The 24,000-nt window shown below is 37.8% G+C and overlaps 1 protein-coding gene across 1 annotated transcript in view; it reads right to left on the reverse strand.

Moving 5' to 3' along the window:
* The window catches only part of LOC134677317 (cytoplasmic FMR1-interacting protein), a 104,067-nt gene extending 86,867 nt beyond the window's left edge, over window positions 1–17,200 (reverse strand). The window contains exons 1-6 of the mRNA XM_063535752.1: window positions 16,915–17,200; window positions 16,148–16,284; window positions 15,546–15,725; window positions 14,733–14,914; window positions 13,633–13,760; window positions 11,013–11,110 (exon numbers count right to left, since the gene is read on the reverse strand). Coding sequence (XP_063391822.1) covers window positions 11,013–11,110; window positions 13,633–13,760; window positions 14,733–14,914; window positions 15,546–15,725; window positions 16,148–16,284; window positions 16,915–16,990 — 801 coding nt within the window. The 5' untranslated portion in view covers window positions 16,991–17,200. The remainder of the gene's footprint in view (window positions 1–11,012; window positions 11,111–13,632; window positions 13,761–14,732; window positions 14,915–15,545; window positions 15,726–16,147; window positions 16,285–16,914) is intronic.
* Window positions 17,201–24,000: the final 6,800 nt, after the last annotated feature.

Below are 24,000 nucleotides of genomic sequence, written 5' to 3' on the forward strand. Positions count from 1 at the left end.
TCTCGAGGCGGCTCGTGTGTGGACCCGCCTATACACGTTGTTTTTGAAACCAGATAATGTAAGATCATAGACTAGATATCCTCTAGACCGAGTTTAGAGCAATTATTTCATGCAACCGATGATGCCAAAAATGCGGGGGTGCGCGGGACGAGGTGAGCGAAGTCCCGTGCCGTGATTGGTCCGTTCAAAGACACGGACGTCACACAAAGACACTTTCGACTCGAACATGGAGTAAAATTACCGTATGCGTGGCAGAAGGGGTAGCGCGACTATGCTCAGTCTGGAGGATGTTTTGTCTGTGTGTAAGATATTAGCTAAATAACATTCCACAAAAGTATGTTAAACTGTTATCCAACAAGTGCCATAAAACAAATTTAAAGTAGTTTATTAGTATTTGTAAGTAAAATACCGTATTTAGTTTTAATAAAGATCTTTGAGCCATTATTGTTGTTTTAGTTTCAAATCATCCAACCGTTGTTTTCCATAGATACTTTTAACATCGTCGGTAAGCGGTTACCGTAGCCCACAGACAAGACATCCTCCAGACTGAGCATAGTAGCTCTACCCCCTCTGCCACAAATACGGTAGTTTTACTCCAGTTTCGAGTCGAAAGTGTCTTTGTGTGACGCCCGTGTCTTTGAACGGACCAATCACGGCACGGGACCTCGCTCACCTCGTCCCCCGCATTTTGGCAGCGTCGGTTTCATGAAATAATTGCTCTAAACTCCGTCTAGAGGATTCCAAGTTTATGCCATAGCCTGTAGACATGTCACATGCGCGTTGCCGATCTAAAAACCTGCATCCTTTACAGGTATTTAAGCTGGAATATCCATTCGAAGCTACTAAGGACGCGAACATCGCCCGTTGTGCTATTTGTGACATCAAAGTCACAATTTCTAAAGGCAATCTGAAAGAGCATCTAGATGGATCGATTCATGCGACGAATAAAATTAATAAGAAATTAACTAAAGTGAGTGTTATATGATTGTTTAGCCACATCATAAAGGAACCATATCATGAAGTAATCAATAGGGGGTATTACTGCAATGTTCTGCCGCCAGAGTGCAGCACTAAGCTAGCTAGTAAACCATTGAGTAACTTTTACATACCTATATAAGACACACCTTAAACTTGTCTTTGACAAGTTTTCACAGATAATAAAATATATTACCGATATTAATAAAAGGCGGTTTGTTAACAACCTACCGGGAAACGCGAAAATCGATATTTAGTTATCTGCCTCTTTATCACTCGAATATGCAAGAGTGATAGAGAGGTTAGATAACGGAATGTCGATTTACTTGTTTCCCGGTAGACCCCCAGACTGTGATGGATAGTGGTGGCCCCTACGCAGAGTTTTCCGTAATATTCCCAATTCTGTGATGACATACCCTCCTAAGGCCCAGCCATACAAAAGAAAAATCCAGAATTTGCCACTGAAATTTGAACCTTTAGTGCATGGAATAGAGTTGATTTTGGTTTTGTTTGAAAATTATACGAAACAAAACAAATGCGACTCTGTTCCAATTGAATACGATTTAAATTTCATCGAACTGAATAAGTATAGGTGGGACCTTGGGCCTTAGTAGGATATCATGAAATTATCAAAAATCTATGATCTGACCACAATATAGAAATAGTCAGTCTTCTTTACACATGTCACAAGCGCGTTGCCGATTACAATCCTGCATTCTTTACAGATTTTTAAGTTGGAATATCCATATGAAGCTACTAAGGATCCGAACTTCGCCCGATGTGCTATCTGTGACGTCAAGTTGACAATCTCACAGGTCACTCTCAAAGAGCACCTAGAGGGACAGAATCATGTGACGAATGAAAGCAATAAAAAAGTGAGTTTATTATATATGTAGTTCGTTTTTATATGGCGTTCTAGTGTTCATAAGAAAGTAGCTCAATTTGAGCAGCAGCGTCTGGAAGACCTGGATGCTAAGCGTCATATCCGCAAGACGCGACCTAAGCCCTCCTACACATACACCCGCAACTCGACTGGACAACTCCATTGCGCATCGTGTGACCGCATCTTCAAGACAAAGTTTGGTTTTGCGAGCCACATAAGGGCATTTCATAATCCGGATAAGAATTGTTGATGGGGTCGCCATTGCCGGATACGGCAAGGAAGGAAGATAGATAGATAGAGTTCGTTTTTAGGGTTCCGTACCCAAAGGGTAAAACGGGACCCTATTATTAGGGTTCCGTACCCAAAGGGTAAAACGGGACCCTATTACTAAGACTTCGCTGTCCGTCCGTCCGTCTGTCCGTCTGTCTGTCACCAGGCTGTATCTCACGAACCGTTATAGCTAGACAGTTGAAATTTTCACAGATGATGTATTTCTGTTGCCGCTATAACAACAAATACTAAAAACAGAATAAAATAAAGATTTAAGTGGGGCTCCCATACAGCAAACGTGATTTTTGACCAAAGTTAAGCAACGTCGGGCGTGGTCAGTACTTGGATGGGTGACCGTTTTCTTTTTGCATTTTTTTTCCGTTTTTTTTGCTTTATGGCACGGAACCCTTCGTGCGCGAGTCCGACTCGCACTTGCCCGGTTATTTTTAGCATTATAAATAAGGTAAACAATCTTGATGTGTCTTTTAATTGAAAAACACATTTTAAAAATAAGTTTCGGCAAATATTTAACAATTATGAATGTAATACGATCATTTATATTCTTCTGCTTGCAAAAGTAATAGTTACTGATTTTTATAAAGCGTTTTTCAATTAAAAGACATGTCAAGATCGCTTACCTTCTTGCAAGTTCTTTCTAATGCTAAAAAAAACGAACTATAGGCGAGTTTATTAAGGTGGTTCTCCTTGCTCGATTTTCATACAACTTTCTTGGCACCCTAGCTCCTATTATATAGGGTTTCTTCACTTGTATATGTAATGTTTGGGTAGTATATATATTTCTGTCTTCGCAGAACGTAAAAAAATACTAGATTTTGATTAAAATTATTAAGAAAAAAGCCTTTGAATATTGGTAAAAATTTGCCCCATTGCTTGTTTGTGTGAGTGATGCTTATAGTGTAGGTGTAATTCTAACATGGCGACTTCATTTGACAAGCAATCATTTTTAATTTATCAAAGGTGTAACAGATGGCACTTTAAAACCGCAACACAGATTACCTGTGTATTTTGTTTTATTTTCACTCAATAGAGGGAGATATATTTAATGCACAAAGCATGTTACGAGTATACTCATTTAAGAATCTCCTTTCTGATATAATTTCATTCCCAGATTTAATATAACTTAATAATTATTATGATTATTACACAATAAAATACATTTATATAACTATACATTTAATAGAAAGGTCAGTCCAAACAATCATTCGCGTAACGGTCGTCCACCGAAAAGCCTTGTGAATTCTGCTTTCGGTTCGGCAGAAATATAAATGTTCGCTGGAAAAGCCTATATTTATTGTAACAATGATTTTTAAACTAAAATACCTAGCTATATTTTTCTCAAAAATATATAGGTATGTGGAAAAAAATGTCATCTTCTTGTAAATAAACAAGATTCTATATGTTCTACTTGTGCATAACAATAACATTAGTAGATTATTAACCAAGTGATCATTTCTTGTTGAAATTTTTTTCAAAAATGTTGCCTTTCACCCGAGTTAAAACACTCTACTTTTCATTTCGCATATAAGGAAAGTAAAATGCATGTGTTTTTTAAATACATTTTTATACTAGGTATTTTTGAGAGTAGGTACTTTCAATTAACAATTTGGCCAAAAGTAATATCGTTATTTATGGAATGGGGAGTCAAATATCAGAATGGAAATTGTTATACATCCATTTATACCCAAATTTCAATTCCTTATTGTAAAAAGAATAATAAAATCGTACTTGGAATTGGAACCTAAACTGCTCTAGTGCAGAAACGTAGGGTAAACCGGGTGCAATAGTACCACGGGGCAATAGTACCATCGTTATTATCTTCACAATTACAACGAAATATGAATATGTGGGTATATACGATAAAGCCCAATACTTGTCTGGACCCGCTCACTTAGTGTAGTAAATAAAGGTAGTGGACCCCGCAGTAATTCCTCAGCCAGAAAAAGCTTTACAGTATGATAAAGTATCAATAAATAAAAAGTATTGTATAAATTTCCAAAGAACAATAATAATAGTATTTAAGTAAATACCTAAAGTCTTAAATCGTTAATATCTTTTTAAGGAAAATTGCTCCGTTTAAACTTTCTTCTCCGGACATGTTCATGTAACGTATTGCAACAATATATGAAATATCAAAAAAAAATCCCCGCAGAAATACCAATATTAACAAAATATATTTTTTTGGCGTGGCTTGGACCGGAAAATTGCTCAGTCTAATTTTTTCACTGGAATGCCATTTTATTGCCGATTTATACATACAAATTGAAAATCTAAAAAATTTACCATGTAACTATACTTTTTTTCAGAAATTGCCTTTTTACTCGCTGTGGAAAATTTCTCTATCCATTTTATTTATTGAATTAAGTTCACAGTTTTCTTTCCATTCAACTATAAAAACATCCAAAAAAATAACGAGCGTATTCAAAACTAAACATATCGGGAGCAGTGTATAGGAGCGGGGTGTACAAGGGATGACAGTTCTTTTGGATATTTTGGATTTAAGTATATACGTGACTACTTAGTATATATTAAAAAAGAAATCAGGCTGAGAAATTTTCCACTCTCAGTTTTTTATAGTTCTAAAATACATAAACTTGGGTATGCATTTTTTTTGGATTTTCTTACCCACTACGCCAAATTATATTCTAAGATCATATAAGAAGGAAAAAATGGCAGAGCAATTTTCCGATGAAAATGAGCGCCAAAAAAGGAATTATCGTAAAAAAAATATTCTCATGTTTGACAAAAGTTGTAGATTTTTTTCTAGTATCAGATACTGATACAAATAACTTATTTGGTAAAATAATTTTGGACGGAGGAATTACTCGGTTCAATATATAAACAGATTTGTATTTTTACGTATAAATACCTAACTTAGGAGTGGTTTTTTTTGGATATTTATATGTTAGTTTCGGCTCATACTATACAATAACCAAGCAAAATTTCATCGACTGAGAAATTAATGCATGGGTCTCCATACAACAACTTGCTTCGTTTACTACACTACACTAGTCGGCCGCTCGCTGCGACGCGGAACGGAGGTGCGCGGAGACCATTTTTGTTTTCGAGTGATCAAAGTAAGTATTTACGAGAAATATTTTGTCATATTATTCAAAACCAAATAATCCTAGAGTTAGATTGGTATTAGATTATGATTAGTTAGTTATCAAAGTTTCTTTTGTGGGACAGTATGGGGATGAGTTAGGTAAAGGAATTGAAATATAAGTACTTTATGTAATTTTGGGTACTCGGGGGCATTAGTAACTATGTGAGCCGGGGACAATTGTACCGTTACAATTGACACCGCGGTACAAACGACTCCTTAACAACGTTACCAAAAATATTAAAAAAGCATTAGGAGAAACCAAAAATAAAGGAAAAATATGAGACGGAAAAAGCAAAAGGGAAGGGAAAAGGCAAGGTAATAGACAAGGGGAAAGGGACCGGAAAAGGAAAAAATATTCAACGACAAGGAGGATTCTGTAGAAGAATACTATTGCCTAGTCTGTGGTGAGCCTTATAGTATAAGCAGATCCAATGAAACATGGGTGCAATGTGATAATTGTCAATTGTGGGCTCATGAAGAGTGTACTGACCAGGGCCCTATTTCACCAACTACGACAGGTATGGCAATTGTCAAAAAATGACAGACCTCTGTTTTACCACACCGACATTTGTCAGTGACATATGTCGAGTGACAATTGACAAGTGACAGGTGACAATTTTGTAGATTGTTTTGTATAGAATTTCATATAAACATGACAGGTATTTTGGTACAATTGTCCATCTTAAATTTAATGACAATTATTTTGTGAAACAAGGGTAATTTTTACTAGTCGATATATTTGTCAATTCTTGACAAGATATCGTTAATTGCTTTCTGTGTACCGTGTTGTCATCACTAACATGATATTGATTGAGATCCCAATCCCACCTAATGCAGCGTACCTACATTATTTGTTGACAAGGCGTGAAAGCATTATTTTTTTGTTACTTTTAAGTTATTTTTTCTGCAAATGCAAGTGCAGTGACGTCAAAGTAGAAATCTATTCTTACCTACTTTATGTATTCCCTTGTATAAGAATGTCACCTCTGTTACTTTCGCGTAGATTCATTTTCTAACCAAAACCCTAACTTTACCGTTAGTGCCCAACTTCGCCCAAGTAAATTATAAAAAAAACAATACCTACCTATTTACCTAAACATACCTAATTTCGCTACCTGTCCCCAACTCAATCAAAACTATACTGAAACTTATTCCAAATCCTAAATGTTGAAGTACTAAACGCCTTCGTAGGCAACAATTACTATTTATAGTGTTATTATGATTTCATGCTTGTTAAGAAGAATTTAAAAGCGATTTTTATTTGTACCCTAAAGGCGAATTTAGGGTACAAAGTTTGTTTTGCCAACGTTTGCCAATAACGGGGTTTGCTAACAACGAAAACACTACAATTGTCACCTAAGCCTGACACAGCTCCGATTTCATGTCAAGAATTACCGACAAATTGACAAACATGTCGACTTATAAAAACTACTCTTGATTCATCAAATCATTGTCATTAAATGAAAGATTGACAATTGTAACTAAAGGCGTGTCAAGTTTATAAGCATTTCTATACAAAAACAGTCTACTAAATTGTCACTTGTCACCTGTCACTTGGCAATTGACACTCGACATATGTCACTGTCGGCTTGGTGAAATAGGGGCCAGGCATTGAGTTACACTTGTCATAATTGTGAGTAGCGATTATCTTACTATGAGATATGTTAGTTTAAGGTTCCTTAAAGAGCATTCGCTCATCAGACACGTAAACGTACATTTATTTATGAATTGGAAAAAAAAAACACCTCAAGCAAGCGGTGTGACTTGTCATAACGCACGCACAATATTAACTTTAATAAACGTAAAGTATCAGAATTTCACATTTTTTGTTGGATTTTACAAAAAAAAATAAGTAAAATACGATAACCCCTAATTCCGGAACCAGTTCCGGAATTCCGGAATTCGAATCCAATATCGAAAATCAGTTCCGGAATTGGAGACCATCCGATATTGCAAGCCCTAATTGTAACACAAGGAATCATTGACCAAAAACGGGATTTTCTACCATATTCTTACCGTTAACAACAATTACCCTCAAAAATACGTAAATCAATAACCTACTATTTCATATGTAGGTACGTACAGTTTTGGTTCAACTCCTATACATTCTGAACTAGGAACCATTATCCAAAAAATGGTACTATTGCCCCCGGTCTACCCTATCATTTCCTGCACACCTTTTACAACAACAATGACCGTCTTTCATAGCATGCGAAATGAAACGGATATTTCTTGTTTTCTTTGCATTAGCATTTTTCTCTCGATAATTTAATCAATTTGCAACATAAGTATTAGAAGAATCGTCATAAATTCATAAATAACAAAATATAAAAGGACATACATTTATAGAAGGTTTCCCCGCGCGACGTTGCCAATTGGTTTAAAGGGCAACATGCTCGCAACGTTTGGATGTCAATAATTCGACAATGAAAAATTATATTTCAAATCAATTCAAACTTGATATTTTTGACAGTAATGGGTTACTTACTTAAATAAGAAGGCATATTTCGCCCGGGTCTACTATGGTCAAATGGTCTAGTGGCTTTTAGCTAATGAGTATAAGTCTAATACCTAAGTTGAACAGCATGACAGGGTTCAAACCACGAACAAAGACTCATTTCTTTTTGTATTTATTTTATTTCATTTTTTTGGCTTTTTATGACCTTATTTTTTATCACATGATTATTTTACGATTTTTAATCATTATCAAACGGGACTTACCTAATCGCGTATAATTAAGTTTTTAAAATTTACCTCCGAGTTCCAACGTTCCGATGGCGTAGTCTCCGTGGTTGTCGGGTCGGGCTCTTAGTTCTCTTAGACAACGGGGACGGAAAAGTTGGAGGTACATTTTAAAAACTTAACTAAAACGGTTAAGTACTGTTTTTCTAAATAATAATATAATGTATAGTATTTATTTTAACTCTAAATTAGTTTTAATAGGTATATATATATTAGAAAAGGTGGAAAGGCTGACCATATAGTCATCCAGCGTGGAAATGCTCTCAATATCCTTTAGCATTGCATTTTCTAAAAACCTATCTAGATAGAACATTAGGTGTTTATGTAAAATGGTAACTATGTATAATTTCAATAAAATGTAGGTAAAGGTATACTTACTTACTTTATAGTTCGTTTTTTTTAGCTTTAGAAATAAGGTAAACAATCTTGATGCGTCTTTTAATTGAAAAACACATTTTAAAAATAAGTTACGGCAAATATGTAACAATTATGAATCTAATACGATCATTTATAATCTTCTGCTTTCATAAGTAATAGTTACCGATTTTTTAAAAACGTTTTTCTATTAAAAGACATGTCAAGATCGCTTACCTTCTTTGTAGTTCTTTCTAATGCTTAAAAAAACGAACTATAGTTAGGTATAGTTTTTAGGACTGACCAACAATGACTACGATATTTACGATAGGTACAGAAAGTAAGGCTGACTGCTGTATAAACGTAAGGAAACATAACTATAATTATGTACAACAATATATAAGGTATACCTAAATGAACGAGTTCACATCCCATCATAATCACAATATTTTATTGTGTTTAAAGAACGATATATTTTGATTTTTTCTGTTTCTCATTTCTTCCCCAACAATGTGACTCACACGCCAGCTTAGTAGTGTTACGTTACTACTAAGGTAACGTTAAAAGCGTTTTTTTAATTTTAGGTACCTAATATAATTTGCGTCATTTTCAATTGATAATAAGAATAACAATATATAAATTATAAAACTTTTCATAAAATAAAAATAAAAAACAAAAAAAATAAGCACCGTCGTGATTTGAACCCAGAATCATTGTAACTAGCTTAAATTTATTCAAAACAGATGTTGTGGGTGCCACAAGCACATGACAATTTACGTTTCAAAATTCCAGTTGGTTCCAAGTTACTTGTCAATGTCACAAATAAGAATTTAAATTCTAAATTGTTTTTACAAAAAATAAAATTTCATGCGCTGCACTGCGCCCTCTAGGATACTTTATTGTAACATTCCAAATCTACTGACATTTGACACTGACTTTAGGTATGTAAGTGTGCGTGAATGCAAGAAATTGCAATATTTTGCAGTTGGATTCCGGTAATAACGAAATGAGACAATGTTGAGTTGAACATGTCTCGATTTGGATGTAGTATTTTTTATAGTTTTCGCACATATCAACACATCTTATGAAACTTTGTATTTTGGGAGAAATAGTGAAAATCCACAATTCGTGCACAGTGACGCCATCTTTTGGCTGATAATCGGCATCCCATCCCTAGACATCCACCTTAAGTCAAAATGAGATATGGACACTGAAAAATAGATTTGCGAATAATAATACCTCTACAAGAGGAATCTAATTGTAAATATTTTATTCCACAGAATTAGATCCCACAATTTATTACAAAGTGACCAATAATATTGTTAACCGAGAGGGCAAAGCATCTCCGATTCTCGTGAAAGTTGGTGAACAGGTTGAATAATTATACAGGGTGGCCGAAAAATAAGTGCATTCCCGTTGCCAGGGAGGTTTTGGGATCCTGAGCAACTTTTACTATGGGACCAACCTCAAAATCGCGAAAAAATAATTTCGCTGTTTCATACATTTTGTCTGGTACATTTTCTATGGGAGGGTACGCTTTTTCTAATGCTAAAAAAAAAACCGGGCAAGTGCGAGTCGGACTCGCGCACGAAGGATTCCGTACCATAATGCAAAAAAAAAACAAAAAAAAGCAAAAAGAAAACGGTCACCCATCCAAGTACTGACCCCTCCCGACGTTGCTTAACTTTGGTCAAAAATCACGTTTGTTGTATGGGAGCCCCATTTAAATCTTTATTTTATTCTGTTTTTAGTATTTGTTGTTATAGCGGCAACAGAAATACATCATCTGTGAAAATTTCAACTGTCTAGCTATCACGGTTCGTGAGATACAGCCTGGTGACAGACGGACGGACGGACGGACGGACGGACAGCGAAGTCTTAGTAATAGGGTCCCGTTTTACCCTTTGGGTACGGAACCCTAACTATAGGCATGCCCTGTCGAGGGGTCACGGTCATAATCATAACAGTCAATTCAATAACTTTATGCTTAGATGGTCTGTAACTTCTTGAAACTGAAACTGACCGATTTTGTATTATTTCACATGAAAGAAGCTGGCCGCGAAGGCGTTTAGACCCACAAAAAAAGCGAGTGTCGCCCGCTGCGTAGTATGTGACATGAACGTGCCAAACACTTCGAGGAATCTACTGGACCACCTTTTTGGATCTAACCATGTTAAAAAGGAGCAAAGTGAGCGCGTAAGTATATTATTCATAAACTGTACATTTTCTGTACATTTCCTGGTCGATAAGTAATAGATACAAGTGCGGAAAAGAGGAAATTCAAAACGAGTGGCGATAGATAAAAACACGACAAAGGTTGTTTAAAAGCGAGTGTTTTAAATCGACACGAGTTGAGAATTACCTATTCACAAGTCAGTTGACGCATTAGCCCCACTTGCACCAAACCACTAACCCAGGGTTAACCTGTTATATCGTTAACTTACTTACTCCGTCGGCTCAGCGACCCAAAATGAGGCTTGGCCTCTGACACAAGACAGCGTCACTTTTCTTCGCTCCTGCGACCTCCCATACCGTTAACTTAGTGTCAAATTGTACTGGTAACCATGATAAACCCAGGCTAAACCGGTTAACCCCGGGCTAGTGAATGGTTCAAGTGGCCTTTAGGCGGTCAAAGGGTTAAGGAATTAAAGCTAAATGACTAACCTTGACGAGCATGTGTTTCTCGGAGGGCGTCAGGTACATTTTGGTCTCGAACATGTGGACGCAGATGTTGACTACGTCCGCCAACAGATCCTCGTACCCTGTAGGAAGAAAATAATTATAACTACAAAACTGCATTCAGTAAAATCATATTAGGTGGCGTAGAGCCGGGAAATAGGAAATATTATGCAAAACTCTGCGTAGAGGGCGTCACTGGCCCAATCGCATGACCTACAAAAGATATTGGCGCGACGCGCGAAAGTTGCGACAGAAATTAAGAAGATACATTTATATATTGGTTGTTCGTTTCCTGGTAATATTCATATTCATACTCCCTTATTCAAAAAAGCGGCCAAGTGCGAGTCGGACTCGCCCATGAAGGGTTCCGTAACAGCAAGTATCATAATCAAATTGCGGTTTACGGCTTATGACGTATTAAAAAAAAACTACTTACCAAATCTTGTTCAAACCAATTTTCGGTAGAAGTTTGCATGGTAATGTACATCATATATTTTTTTTAGTTTTATCATTCTCTTAGTTTAGAAGTTACAGGGGGGGGGACACACATTTTACCACTTTGGAAGTGTCTCTCGCGCAAACTATTCAGTTTAGAAGAAAATGATATGAGAAACCTCAATATCATTTTTGAAGACCTATCCGTAGATACCCCACACGTATGGGTTTGATTAAAATATTTTTTTTGAGTTTCAGTTCTATGTATGGGGAACCCTAAAAATTCATTATTTTATTTCTATTTTTGTATGAAAATCTTAATGCGGTTCACAGAATACATCTACTTACCAAATTTCAACAGTATAGTGCTTATAGTTTCTGAAAAAAGTGGCTGTGACATACGGACGGACAGACAGACAGACAGACAGACAGACAGACAGACAGACAGACATGACGAATCTATAAGGGTTCCGTTTTGTTGCCATTTGGCTACGGAACCCTAAAAACGCGCTACAAACCCCAATTAGCTAGTAATAATCTTTTGTCTTTATCTGTCATTTTGGCTTATGTATTTGTAAGAAATATATACCATCTGTCATTTGACCACCTAGGATGTAAAAGCACAGAATAAATAATAGTACTAGGTACAGAAGACTCACTCTCTGACAAAACGCGTCTGTTACGATCAGCACAGATATGGCCGCTAGGTGGCGACAGCGCCACGTGCGGCTTATGGCAAACCCCAAAATTGGGGTCGAACGGATGTACTTTTAGCTACCTGTAGCAAAGCGACGAAATCGCGGAGTGAGCCACGCCTGGTAACAGCAAGGTTTACAACTTTACACTTTGACCTTACTATTCCAAATATTTTAGGAAATCCAGCAAAAAGCGGCGTCTCGAACTGTACCCCAGCCTGCAACAGTGGCCCAGCCGTCGACGTCGGGAGGCAAAACGTTCGAATCAACTTCCGACACTATTGGAGTTAGACAGCAAAACTTGTACTTTTCTTGGATATAATTGATATAAAATATAAATTAAGACATAATGTGTGCCATGACATGACCACATTAGTTATTTACGATACAAGTGCGAAAAAGAGAAAATTCGAAACGAGTGGCGATAAATTAAAACACGACCGAAGGGAGTGTTTTAAATTGACACGAGTTGCGAATTACCTATTCGCACGTGTATCGTACAACGTTTTACAGTACATATGGTATTTAAACTTTTGACATCGCACGAAAAGTGCTATTTACGCACTAGTGCGGAAAAATAGGACCATATGTACTGTAAAGTATTTTTTTTTAACATTCGTATAATTGACGCGGCTTATAGCCATGAATATGAAAACATTGAATCAAATAATTTATAATACAGATGGGAAAGTAATTAATATTCAAGTTTGACTTATGATTATGACAATTTAAGTATATTGCATATTATGTTTGCGTTTATTAAATATTGTATGATTATATTATTTTTTATTTATACAGTGTGTTTTCTGTAACAGGAGCATTAAATTAAACTGTAAGCTGTACTCCTCGAACTGACCAACATATTTGTTCAGCAACTTTGGAAAATAACTCATGGTTTGATTTTTATTACACCTTAAAGTTTATTCTAAGACGCAATGTATTGCAAATGTGTCGCTTAACTTCAAACTCGGGTAAATCCATTGGACCCTCTCAGCAAATATCTACCCTATTACGTTTTCTTAAAACCAAAATCGCATAATCTGACAGATGGATTTACCCGAGTTTGAAGTTAAGCGACTCAAATGTTGTTATGTTAAAAGCGTGACAAGTAACGTCAAACACACTGATGTCAGCGTACATTGTCTAAAGGATTCATAATTTTCAAAAGTTGCTGAATAAATGTTGGTCAGTTTGAGGAATGAGGAGTACAACCTTTAGTTTAATTTATTACTCCTGTTATAGGCAGCATCCTGTATAAACTTAAATAATGCCTATAAATAAGTACGTATATGATTTAGTCATAATTATTAACAAGTAAATAAAGCAGTAGCATATTAAAAAAGACCTAATTGCGTTTGGGGGTTTTAGAATTGTCTCGATGAGTATTACGTAGTTGTCTGTGGAAAGAAAAATACAGTCAGCGACAAAAGTTTGTACCAGAAATGAAATTTTCCCCATAAACTTATTGTACTCACCAGTTATCTTCTCCAGGGCATCCTTCACAGTGTCTCTGATCTTGTTTTGCGTGGCTAGAAACATGGACAGGTTCTGGGACTCCTGGAGGCTCTGGCTGTCTGACATCACCTTTAGGAACTGGGCGGCTCTGTGGACAATTCATCCATTTGTAACTCCTATAGGGAATGTGCATGCACTATAGGGAGCAGCATAGGAGCACCGCGCGAAGCGTAAATGTCAAGTTTGCGCTTACAACGTAGCCCACAAGATGGCAGAACCTACAATGCACAAGAAAAAGTACGTGAATTGTAGAGGGCTGCACTTGCTTTATGGCGATATGTCAATATACGGTTTATGTTTCCAATATTGTTCAGGTCAGTGTTGGCCGAAAGTTAATGCGAATTGAAAATGCTGGCCATTAACCATTATAAATTGAATCTTAAACTGTAATCGTCCGTTACGGTTTAAGGTTCAATTTATAATGGTTAATGGCCAACATTTTCAATTCGCATTAACTTTCGGCCAACACTGGTTCAGGTCACAAGTTGACAGACCCTACAACGCACGGCACGCCTCTATCTTTATACAGTTTATTAAATAAAGAAACTTTAATTTTGATCGCTCATTCTTTGAGACAATTCATCATTACCTTGAAGAAATACGAGCCGCTGAAGAGACATATTATGTCATATTTGTCAGGACATAATTTAATAGCAATAATAGCAAATATCTCGGAGACCGAGCTTTGCTTATTTATTCTGTAGTAAAAGCCTCTCTTACCTCCTGTAGGTAGAGTAGTCGTTCTTCACCGAGCTCTTCATGTTCTTTAGCTCGTCGAGCACGGCGAACATGTTGACGAACTTGCCGAGCGTGAGCAGGTACGCCTCGGAGATGAAGTCGCGCCGCTTCTCGGCGAGGCAGAACGTGAGGTACGCCTCGAAGTGACTCACCTCCTGTAGGTAGAGTAGTCGTTCTTCACCGAGCTCTTCATGTTCTTCAGCTCGTCGAGCACGGCGAACATGTTGACGAACTTGCCGAGCGTGAGCAGGTATGCCTCGGAGACGAAGTCGCGCCGTTTCTCGTCGAGGCAGAACGTGAGGTACGCCTCGAAGTGACTCACCTCCTGTAGGTAGAGTAGTCGTTCTTCACCGAGCTCTTCATGTTCTTCAGCTCGTCGAGCACGGCGAACATGTTGACGAACTTGCCGAGCGTGAGCAGGTACGCCTCGGAGACGAAGTCGCGCCGCTTCTCGGCGTGGCAGAGACGGCGCACTTCTCCGCAGAAGCGCTCGATGGCTTTACGCTGAAAAAAAAATCAATTCACCACAATGGAATTTTCAAGTAGTATATTAGAACGTTTCTGACCAGTCGGCTTTGGACAGAGTAGCATGGCGGTCTTTGGAGTCGGAGGCCAAGATCCACTTCGTGTCGTTGCGCCATAGCATTAAGTAAGTAAGTATATTAGAACGTTATGTCACGGCTTACCTAAGCGATTAAGCGTGTCAAGATGTTAGAAGTCACTAAGGGCCATTGCAACATTCACTAACCCGGGTTTAACCAGTTAAATCTGGAGTTACCATGGTTGCCAGTACAATTTGGCAGTGGGTTAACGGTTTAACCTGTTAAACCGTTGGTGGTGCAAGTGGCGCTAAGGGAGTAAAAGAGGTAATTGCATTTTAGAATTATTTAAACAAAGAACATTTTAACTGGATGGTGTTTAGCAAAAATGAGTTATCCCACACCCATTTTGCAATAATATGTCAACTTGAAGCGTCAATTTTTTGAATTGACATCTTATTGAAAGATTAATGTGGGTTGACACATTATTGCTTAACAGCATCCAACTATATGTTTGCAGTAACAGCGCGATTACGCGATACATTTTCAAATAGCCTAATGATGTTTGTAATATCCTGGTCACGGCACCAAATTACCTGAAAGTACATGAACTGCAGCAGCTTGTCGACCTCCGGCGCCAGCACTTGGACAGTGCGCTCGTAAATATGCACACGGTCGGGCTGCTCGTTGGAGCGCGGCTGCGGGATGGCGCGCGAGCAGCAACGCCAGGTGTACAGCATCACGGCGTGGGCGTTGCCCTCTTCTAGGAGCTCGTTCTTTCGAGGCAAAATTAGTGAGTTAAAGTCTGGCCAGATTTTGCCTGAACTATTTTTTTTCAGTGACTACAAATTTACAAAATATATGGTGCAGTACAGACCTGCTAGCATGAGTTGCATTCTAGCGCGCGACTTCATTACATCTAGCGCGTTTTGAAGTATGGAAACGCGCGCGAGAACGCAAGTCTTCTAGACGGTCTGGGAAAATTATTTCAACTGTCTGACTAAATTGCAGATTTTTGTACCGTTTTTGACGTAATGGTACGGAAACTTTCGTGCGTGAGTCTCCGACTCTCACTTGGCCGAGTTACCTATCTATTAGAATTTTAGGGAAACAGAGCTCCCCTAAAATTCTCCAGGGCTCAGTGCAGTGAACTAGTTAATAAACTTGTAAATTTTAAATAGGACACTAAATTCCTTACCAAGTTGGCATGAACGGTAGCCTCTTCGATGTACTTGGCAATCCCAGTGACAAAGCCGTTGCGGTCCTCAAAGTTTGTGTCAAAGTTAGCCTGGTACAGGATTGAGCATGGCGCTGCTTCAATACAGGGTTGTTCATCTGAAACAGGAGTAATCACCAGCTTAACCTCTTCTTTTTTATCTTTTTGCATATATATATATTTTTTGAGCTCTATACAACACAATCAAGGTTTGAGACCACAATTTTTAACAACCACACACACATTATTTTTAATAGATTGCCACCATGTAAAGAAAATTATGGTGCTGCTGAATTGTAAGTACAGGATATCATGATAATATTGAAAAAAACATTTCCAACATGCAAAAATCATCATTTAGAACACTGGTCGGCAACCCGCGGCCCACGGGCCGCATGCGGCCCGCGAACCTCTCACTTGCGGCCCGCGAGCCTCCCTGGCTATTTTCTATGTAATATTAACAAACGACAATGTCTGATAAAGTCATAAATATTAACAAAGTGCGGCCCGCGTCAACATTGGTAACTACTATGTGGCCCTTGGCTGCTAAAAGGTTGCCGAATTTAGATTTACTTGAAATTTAGATTTAGTAGATCCACAGGCGACTTTTTCGTCAGATAAATACAAAACAGTTCCATCTTTCCTTAATTAATGGACATAAACCCATCATAAACCATGGTACATAAGATAAATAAATACATGTATGAATCATACTTTCAACTTTGATAGGGAGTAAAAACAATAATTACCTGGAAGTGTGAGCTCATCCAGTACATCCACATTGCTTAAAGCGTCCGATAAAGACACTTTTTCACTCACAGACATGATAAAAGTTAAAAAATCTGGAAAATATCACACGCGAACGCCGCACCCAGGAAATAGCTATTTAACCACTTTGAACGCGTGTATGCACTGTATAACTATCTATAACTGTTTAATGTTGTATAATTAGGTTTATTACAGCTGTTAAGCTGTAATTTTGATAATATTATTGACTTTCTGGATATTAAATACGGTAACGCATTTGACAGAAAAACACACCGACGCAAGTGACGCGCCCACTCATTTTTTTAACATGTATCGAATTATCGACACTATCAATATTGTTTGGATAACGTAACCGTTGGTAAATAAATGAATGACCCAAAATTTTAAATTAATTCTAACATCTTATTTATATTGTTTTCTAATAATGGTTAATTTTATGTGGAAGTCATCTCATCAGTATGTAAAGTTTAATTTTTTTATTGCAGTTTGTATGATTATCGATATGTACAACACTACTGCCGACGCCCAGGACATTTTCGTTCAGAAATATGTACAACTTTAGGATTATATTGATACAAAAAATCAATTCGTTTTCGGATAAGATAACTTAATTAATATATAAATATATTTAAATTAATTATATATGGGGCATTATCTATGAAAAGGGACCTTATTGTCGATGGCGCTTACGCCGCACGGCGTCGCCCGGCATTGTATGTATATCGGAGCATCATTAATAATGGCGTAAGCACCATCGACAATAAGGTCCCTTTTCATAGATAATGTCACATATTACCCTTTAGTTTACTTGAAATTTTTTGTAATCAGCTGAGATATCTAACAAGTGAATCTTAACCGGCAACATTGATGCCCCAGAATTTTGCCATGGCTAATAAACTCGGGGTCCGCTCGGCAGCCCAATCTCAAGAATTGACCTAAGCACTAGTTTTTAGTTAGGAAAGCGATTGTAATCCTGACCTTCCAACCTCATAGGCACATAGGCTATACTAGGCCACTAGGCCTAGTAACACCCGGTTTCCTTACGATGTTTTCCCTCACCGAAAAGCAATTGGTAAAAGTTTGAAGTAAGTCATTGGTACAAACCGGGGATCGAACCCACGATTTTCTTAATCTGGTTCGGTGGGGTGTATTCACATTTGTCCCCGACAGACATATTTTTTAGGTAACTCTACTAACTCTAGGGCACAGAATAAATTAGGTACTAGGTACAGAACGCTCACTCTCTTACAAAACGCGTCTATTACCACAGGTATGACTGCTAGGTGGCGCAAGCGCGAGCAGGCGTCCGTTCCGCTAGTACTAACTACTACCACAGAATAAATAATAGTACTAGGTACAGAAGACTCACTCTCTAACAAAACGCGTCTGTCACGATCAGCACAGATATGGCCGCTAGGTGGCGAGCCTGGCGACAGCGCCACGCGCGGCTTATGGCAAACCCCAAAATTGGGGTCGAACGGATGTACTTTTAGCTACCTGTAGCAAAGCGTCGAAATCGCGGAGTGAGCCACGCCTGCGTCTACTGCTAGACACCAAAATTGGTGTAGTAAGCCGCATGTACTTGTAGCAACGCGACCAAATCGCGGAGTCACGCCTAGTGAGGGTGGAATTTGGCGATAAAAAACAGCAAACTCTTTGTGTATGTACAACATTTATTATGTACTTGTACCAGTGGAATTAGAAACCGAAATTGTCTTACAAAATGCAAGTAAACTAATAACCTCTAGCTGCCCAAGCGTCAAACCTTGCCAAGCAAAATGAAATTTTATTTTGTCACTACAAAGTTCAAATTAGAATGGACAGGAGACCTTTTTACAGGTCTCTGGGCGGCTAGAGGATAAATACATATCGAGGGCCTCACATATATTGGCACATGTATGAGACTACTATCTTATTGGCTATATCTTAAGAGTTACACGAATCCGCCACCCTAAATATGGACCAAGATAATGCCGAAGCGAAGTCATAGAATTTTGACATTTTAAATAATAACGCCTGCACGTCTGTGTTATAAAACTAGCTGCAGAGTTATCTTGGTCTGACTCTATGTTCGTGCGACTCTTAACCGAAATATAATAATACATGTCTCCAGTTTTCAGATTACCACCGTAAAAGAAAAACGCCTGCGATAATAATGTTATCAAAACAAATTACTAATATATATAATAATAGCACGTAAACATAGACTAACGCCAAGCGCGCACCACGATTTTAATTTTTGCGACACGATTTTAGAATCGCGCTGTAATTTATCGCAGAAAATTCAGTGCGCGCACTGCGATGAAAAAGTCGACGATTTGTTCATTCTCGACGTACCAGTCGCTTGTCGTGAAACAATATGCAATCGCTGTATGACTGAGTATTTATACCACAAAGGTGATCTCCTTCTATTTCTATAATTAAACGGTCAACATCTAGCGTCTCATCTTGTAACTCCATTGGAGAAGCAGGTTCCGATATGTTGACGCTTGGAGAGCGAAATGCCGACTGAGGTCCGAGGTGCGATTTTATTATCGCAGTGCGCGCGGGGCCATACACAGACTACAAAGAGATGGGGCCATACAACTCCGTATGCTGCGAGCAGTCGCGGAAAAATGTGACAAATCACAATTTTAAAATCGCTACGATTTTTTTGTCGCATATGCGCGCACTGCCATATAAACACATACGTTACATTTCCGCGACTAAATTATCGCGCGACAAAAAGTCGTGGTGCGCGCTTGGCCTAAGAAACACTACCAATCTGAAGTAGTGCAAAACATTGTACGAGTAAGGGGTCATCCATTAATTACGTCACACGTTTAGGGGGAGGGAGGGGGTCAAGAAAATGTGACATATTGTGACATGGGGGAGGGGGGAGACACAAACTTTGTGACGTCACTTTAACTTCATCAGTAACCGAAAATTTATTTAAATTATTTAGTTCGCTGTACATTTAAATAACACGTTTTTAAAACGAAAATAGTTTATAATCGTTTAATTTTCTTTTCTTAAGCAGTTTTGGGTTATAAAATTACTAATATTTATATCGTCAAAAATATTTTGATAAAATATTAATAATAATTAGGTACTTACTTAATTCGATTTGGCGATTTCGTAGAAAAAATGTGACGTCACACTAGGGGGGGGGGTTTGCCAAATGTGACCAAGTGACAAGGGGGGGGGAGGGGTCAAAAAACCTAGAAATTGGTGTGACGTAATTAATGGGTGACCCCTAAGTAGTAGCAGGTAGTAGGATACTATTTTTTGCACTACTTTATACTGTTTAGTATTTCTTGGTCGATTTTAAAACTACTAGGTAGTTATGATTGTTAAATTGTTTCACCAAAGCTAAGTAGTACCTATGTATTTACATATTAGTCGACGAAAACGCGACATTTTCTTACATTAGTTAATGCTTAATGACAATATGTACGTTAATACTTAATTTAACTAGATTATAGGACTGACAAAAAAGAAAAAATCGGAAACACAATATTCTCGACATTTTTGACTTTTGAAACTACAGCTTGGCAAAAAAATTAGAAATTCAAAAGTGGCAACACTAGTGTCGTCCCTTTCAAATCAATATCAGGGGTGCGAAACTCCTGAGATCGGTCAAACTCGGCTCCGCTCGGCTCTGCATTGCTCCGAGCAATTATTAGGGTTGGCACCACTTGACTTCCTTCTGCGTGCACGACCACAGATAAGATAATCACTTGAATTTTGACAACCCTAAATAGCCGAAAGGGATAGTGTCATATATTAGAAAGGGATAGCATGATTCGACCCTGAACCGCTGTCAAACTTCGGTTTTGTAGGAAGTTTCCTTTCTGTACGGTAGTACTATTATTTATTCTGTGTCAATATATATAAGAGCACGGGACGACACTACAGTGTTGCCACTTTTTTAATTTTTACTTTTTTTTACCAGGCATCATTGTAGATGAGTGTAGTACCGCGTGTGAAGCGTTTTAGTTGCATAAGATGATCAATACATTAAAAATACAGACAATGAAAAACAAAATAACAAATTTATAAAGCAGATCATGGTTTATTTTTTAAATGTACATCTTACAATCATAAAAAAACCTGCGAAATGGGTAAATGTCTTTTTACATACATGTCATACATTATTCGCTCACAGTAAGTACGCAACTTTTCAAAATACTATGTATATTGTACTCTAAGTGTACTATGGGACACCAAAGTTGGCTAAAAAAAAAGTGTACTATGGCTATATACCCTTTGAACGCCACGCATATCGTGCACCGTCATTGTGAACCTTATCGCAATGCACGAAGGTTGATATCGGGATGTAGCCACGCGCGTCATATGACGTCTATGGCGGTCAAAGTATTATTTTTTATACATAAGGCCCCATTCGCACGGCAGCTTTTTCAACGCGCGTTAAAAAAGCGTTTGAATGACACAAATGGATAACCATGTATGTATTCACGACAGCGGTGGCGCTTTTTATCAAGCGTTGTTGGATCTTCGACTTTAAGTCGTGGTCGTTAAGTCAAATTTATACTGCAAAACGTAATTCAAGACCAAAAAAAGTAAGAAATGTTGCCACTTTTTTACTATCGCATCTTGTATTTATGCACAAATAAGTAAATAAAAGTACTTTTTTAGATAGTAGGAGTAATATTATTAATGAATAAATTATCTTAGCGTGATTATTTATCAAAAGGAATTTATAATTTTACAAACAAATTATTGCAGTGGCAACATTTCCTTACTTTTTTTGGTCTTGAATTACGTTTTGCAGTATAGAGTGTGGACAGATTCAAACGCTTTTTTAACGCGCGTTGAAAAAGCTGTCGTGCGAATGGGGGCTAATGTTATTTGAATTACCAAACATAAACTATGTAAAGGACGCGTTTTAAATATATATATTTTAGTTTCTGAAACACGTAAAAGGAATAAGAGCCTGATATACATGATACTATTATAATATAACTCAAATAATAGAAATACTTGTTTTGCATCAAGAGAAGAGAATGGAAATTTGTGTTTACAAAAAGGAAACTAGTTTGGACAACCACTTACTATGTACATAAATGCAAATATACACGATAAATACAGAAGTTGGGTTAGTGATATTTGAGACGTAAATTTTAAATCAGACTATACCAAATAATAAAATCATAACACAATGTTGACAAACTTCATAAACACTTATATGGCTCCACTACACGATGGGCCAACGCCGGCCACTCCAAGGGACGCATTTATGCGTTAGAGGGTGCAAGTGATATTGCTATCTCATTCTACCGCATGGCTGCGTCCCTTGGAGTGGCCGGCGTTGGCCCATCGTGTAGAGGAGCTATTACACTTGCTTAGTAATAATCTAAAAGTAAAACAATGTTAATGGCAGGCGATAATAGACGAAAAATTTGAGCTGTGCCACGCGAGTAGAAACGTAACTGGGACCTACAGTCAGCAGCAGATATACCTGAGCGGGCAAGGTGTCCAAGAAAACATATACACTTCAATCGTCACAAAAATAAGGACATCTAAGATGTCATTTTCACGTAGGCTTTCAGTTCGTCACAAATACCTTAACTTCTGAGTTTTTCTTTAACACATACACCCTTATTTAATCACAATGACAATAACGGTTAAAAAGTCAGTGGTAACTAAGCAATCAAATTCAAGCTGCTGTCATAAATACCTACACGCACTGCCAATCACGTACGTCAGCAGCCAGGGTGCCACCAGTTGCTAAGCAGTTGTTATTTCAATGGTAACTAAGCATCAACATTTTATCTGTTTAACTTTAAAATAAATACTGTAGCACTACGAATTGATACCTCCTTTCTTAAAGAAGTATTTTATCGTTAAGTGTCAAACTTATACAATAAATAAGTAGGTTCTACTAGAATGATCGGTTTTTTTATTTTAACTGTCATATGCGGCTGTTCTTCCAAACCGTTGATCATATTATATACCATGTTAATATATTTATTTAGCCCACTTATTGTAGTAAAATATACTATACAGGGTGGCCCATTTAGATTGGCCAGTATGGGAAAATCTGATACTATAAGATATACACCGATCTCTTCTTAGGAATCATGTCATCGATTTTAGTAACACGAAAAACTGCATTCATACATTAAAAAAAATGTGTACTCAGCTCGGGAATCGAACCCCGAACGTTTTGAAAAATAAAACTAAGACTATTTCTATTTAGATATCGATTGTGTAGGTCTTAAGCAATAAATGTTACTATGAAACATGATGTCTGAAATTAATAAAATGCATTGTTTTCATATCCTTTAATTTAATTTAGGCAGTTTTCGAAGAGACCAGCATTTTTAGGGTTCCGTACCCAAAGGGTAAAACGGGACCCTATTACTAAGACTCTGCTGTCCGTCCGTCTGTCCATCCATCCGTCCGTCCGTCCGTCTGTGACCAGGCTGTATCTCAGGAACCGTGATAGCTAGACAGTTGAAATTTTCACGAATGATGTATTTCTGTTGCCGCTATTATAAGTAACAAGAAATACTAAAAACAGAATAAAATAAAGATTTAAGTGGGGCTCCCATACAACAAACGTAATTTTTGAGTAGTAAATATCAAATGGCATTCCGCACAGGAGTAATCTAAGTAACGCCCACTGCGGGTTCAAACCTACAACGTCCTGATAGAAAGTCGTACATACGCTACATGTGACATTATCTTCAAAAATTATATAAACTAATGCGAAATTAACATAAAACCAGAAGACACAAATTAATAATAGAAATGAAACCCAAAAAAAAAAAAAGCTGTAATCTCTAGGTGCGTACGACTGACGCTACGTCTTACGTAGGCGAACAACGCGCGAACGCGGCGCGGCGCGGCGCGGCGAAAGCGGCCGCCGCCGCGCCGCGCCGCGCCGCGCCGCCTGACATTCGCGTGCAAATCGCGCCGCACCGCGTTCGCAACGAGATCGCTTACGTAGGACACTTCTATGGGCATCAAACATAGACATAATATATATATAGACGTAGTCTCAGCGAGCTGTCACTGTTGCCACTTTTGTTTAGTGTACGATTAACAATGAGGCCCACGTT

This window comes from Cydia fagiglandana, chromosome 26 (genome assembly GCF_963556715.1).
Source record: "Cydia fagiglandana chromosome 26, ilCydFagi1.1, whole genome shotgun sequence".
Lineage (NCBI taxonomy): Eukaryota > Metazoa > Arthropoda > Insecta > Lepidoptera > Tortricidae > Cydia > Cydia fagiglandana.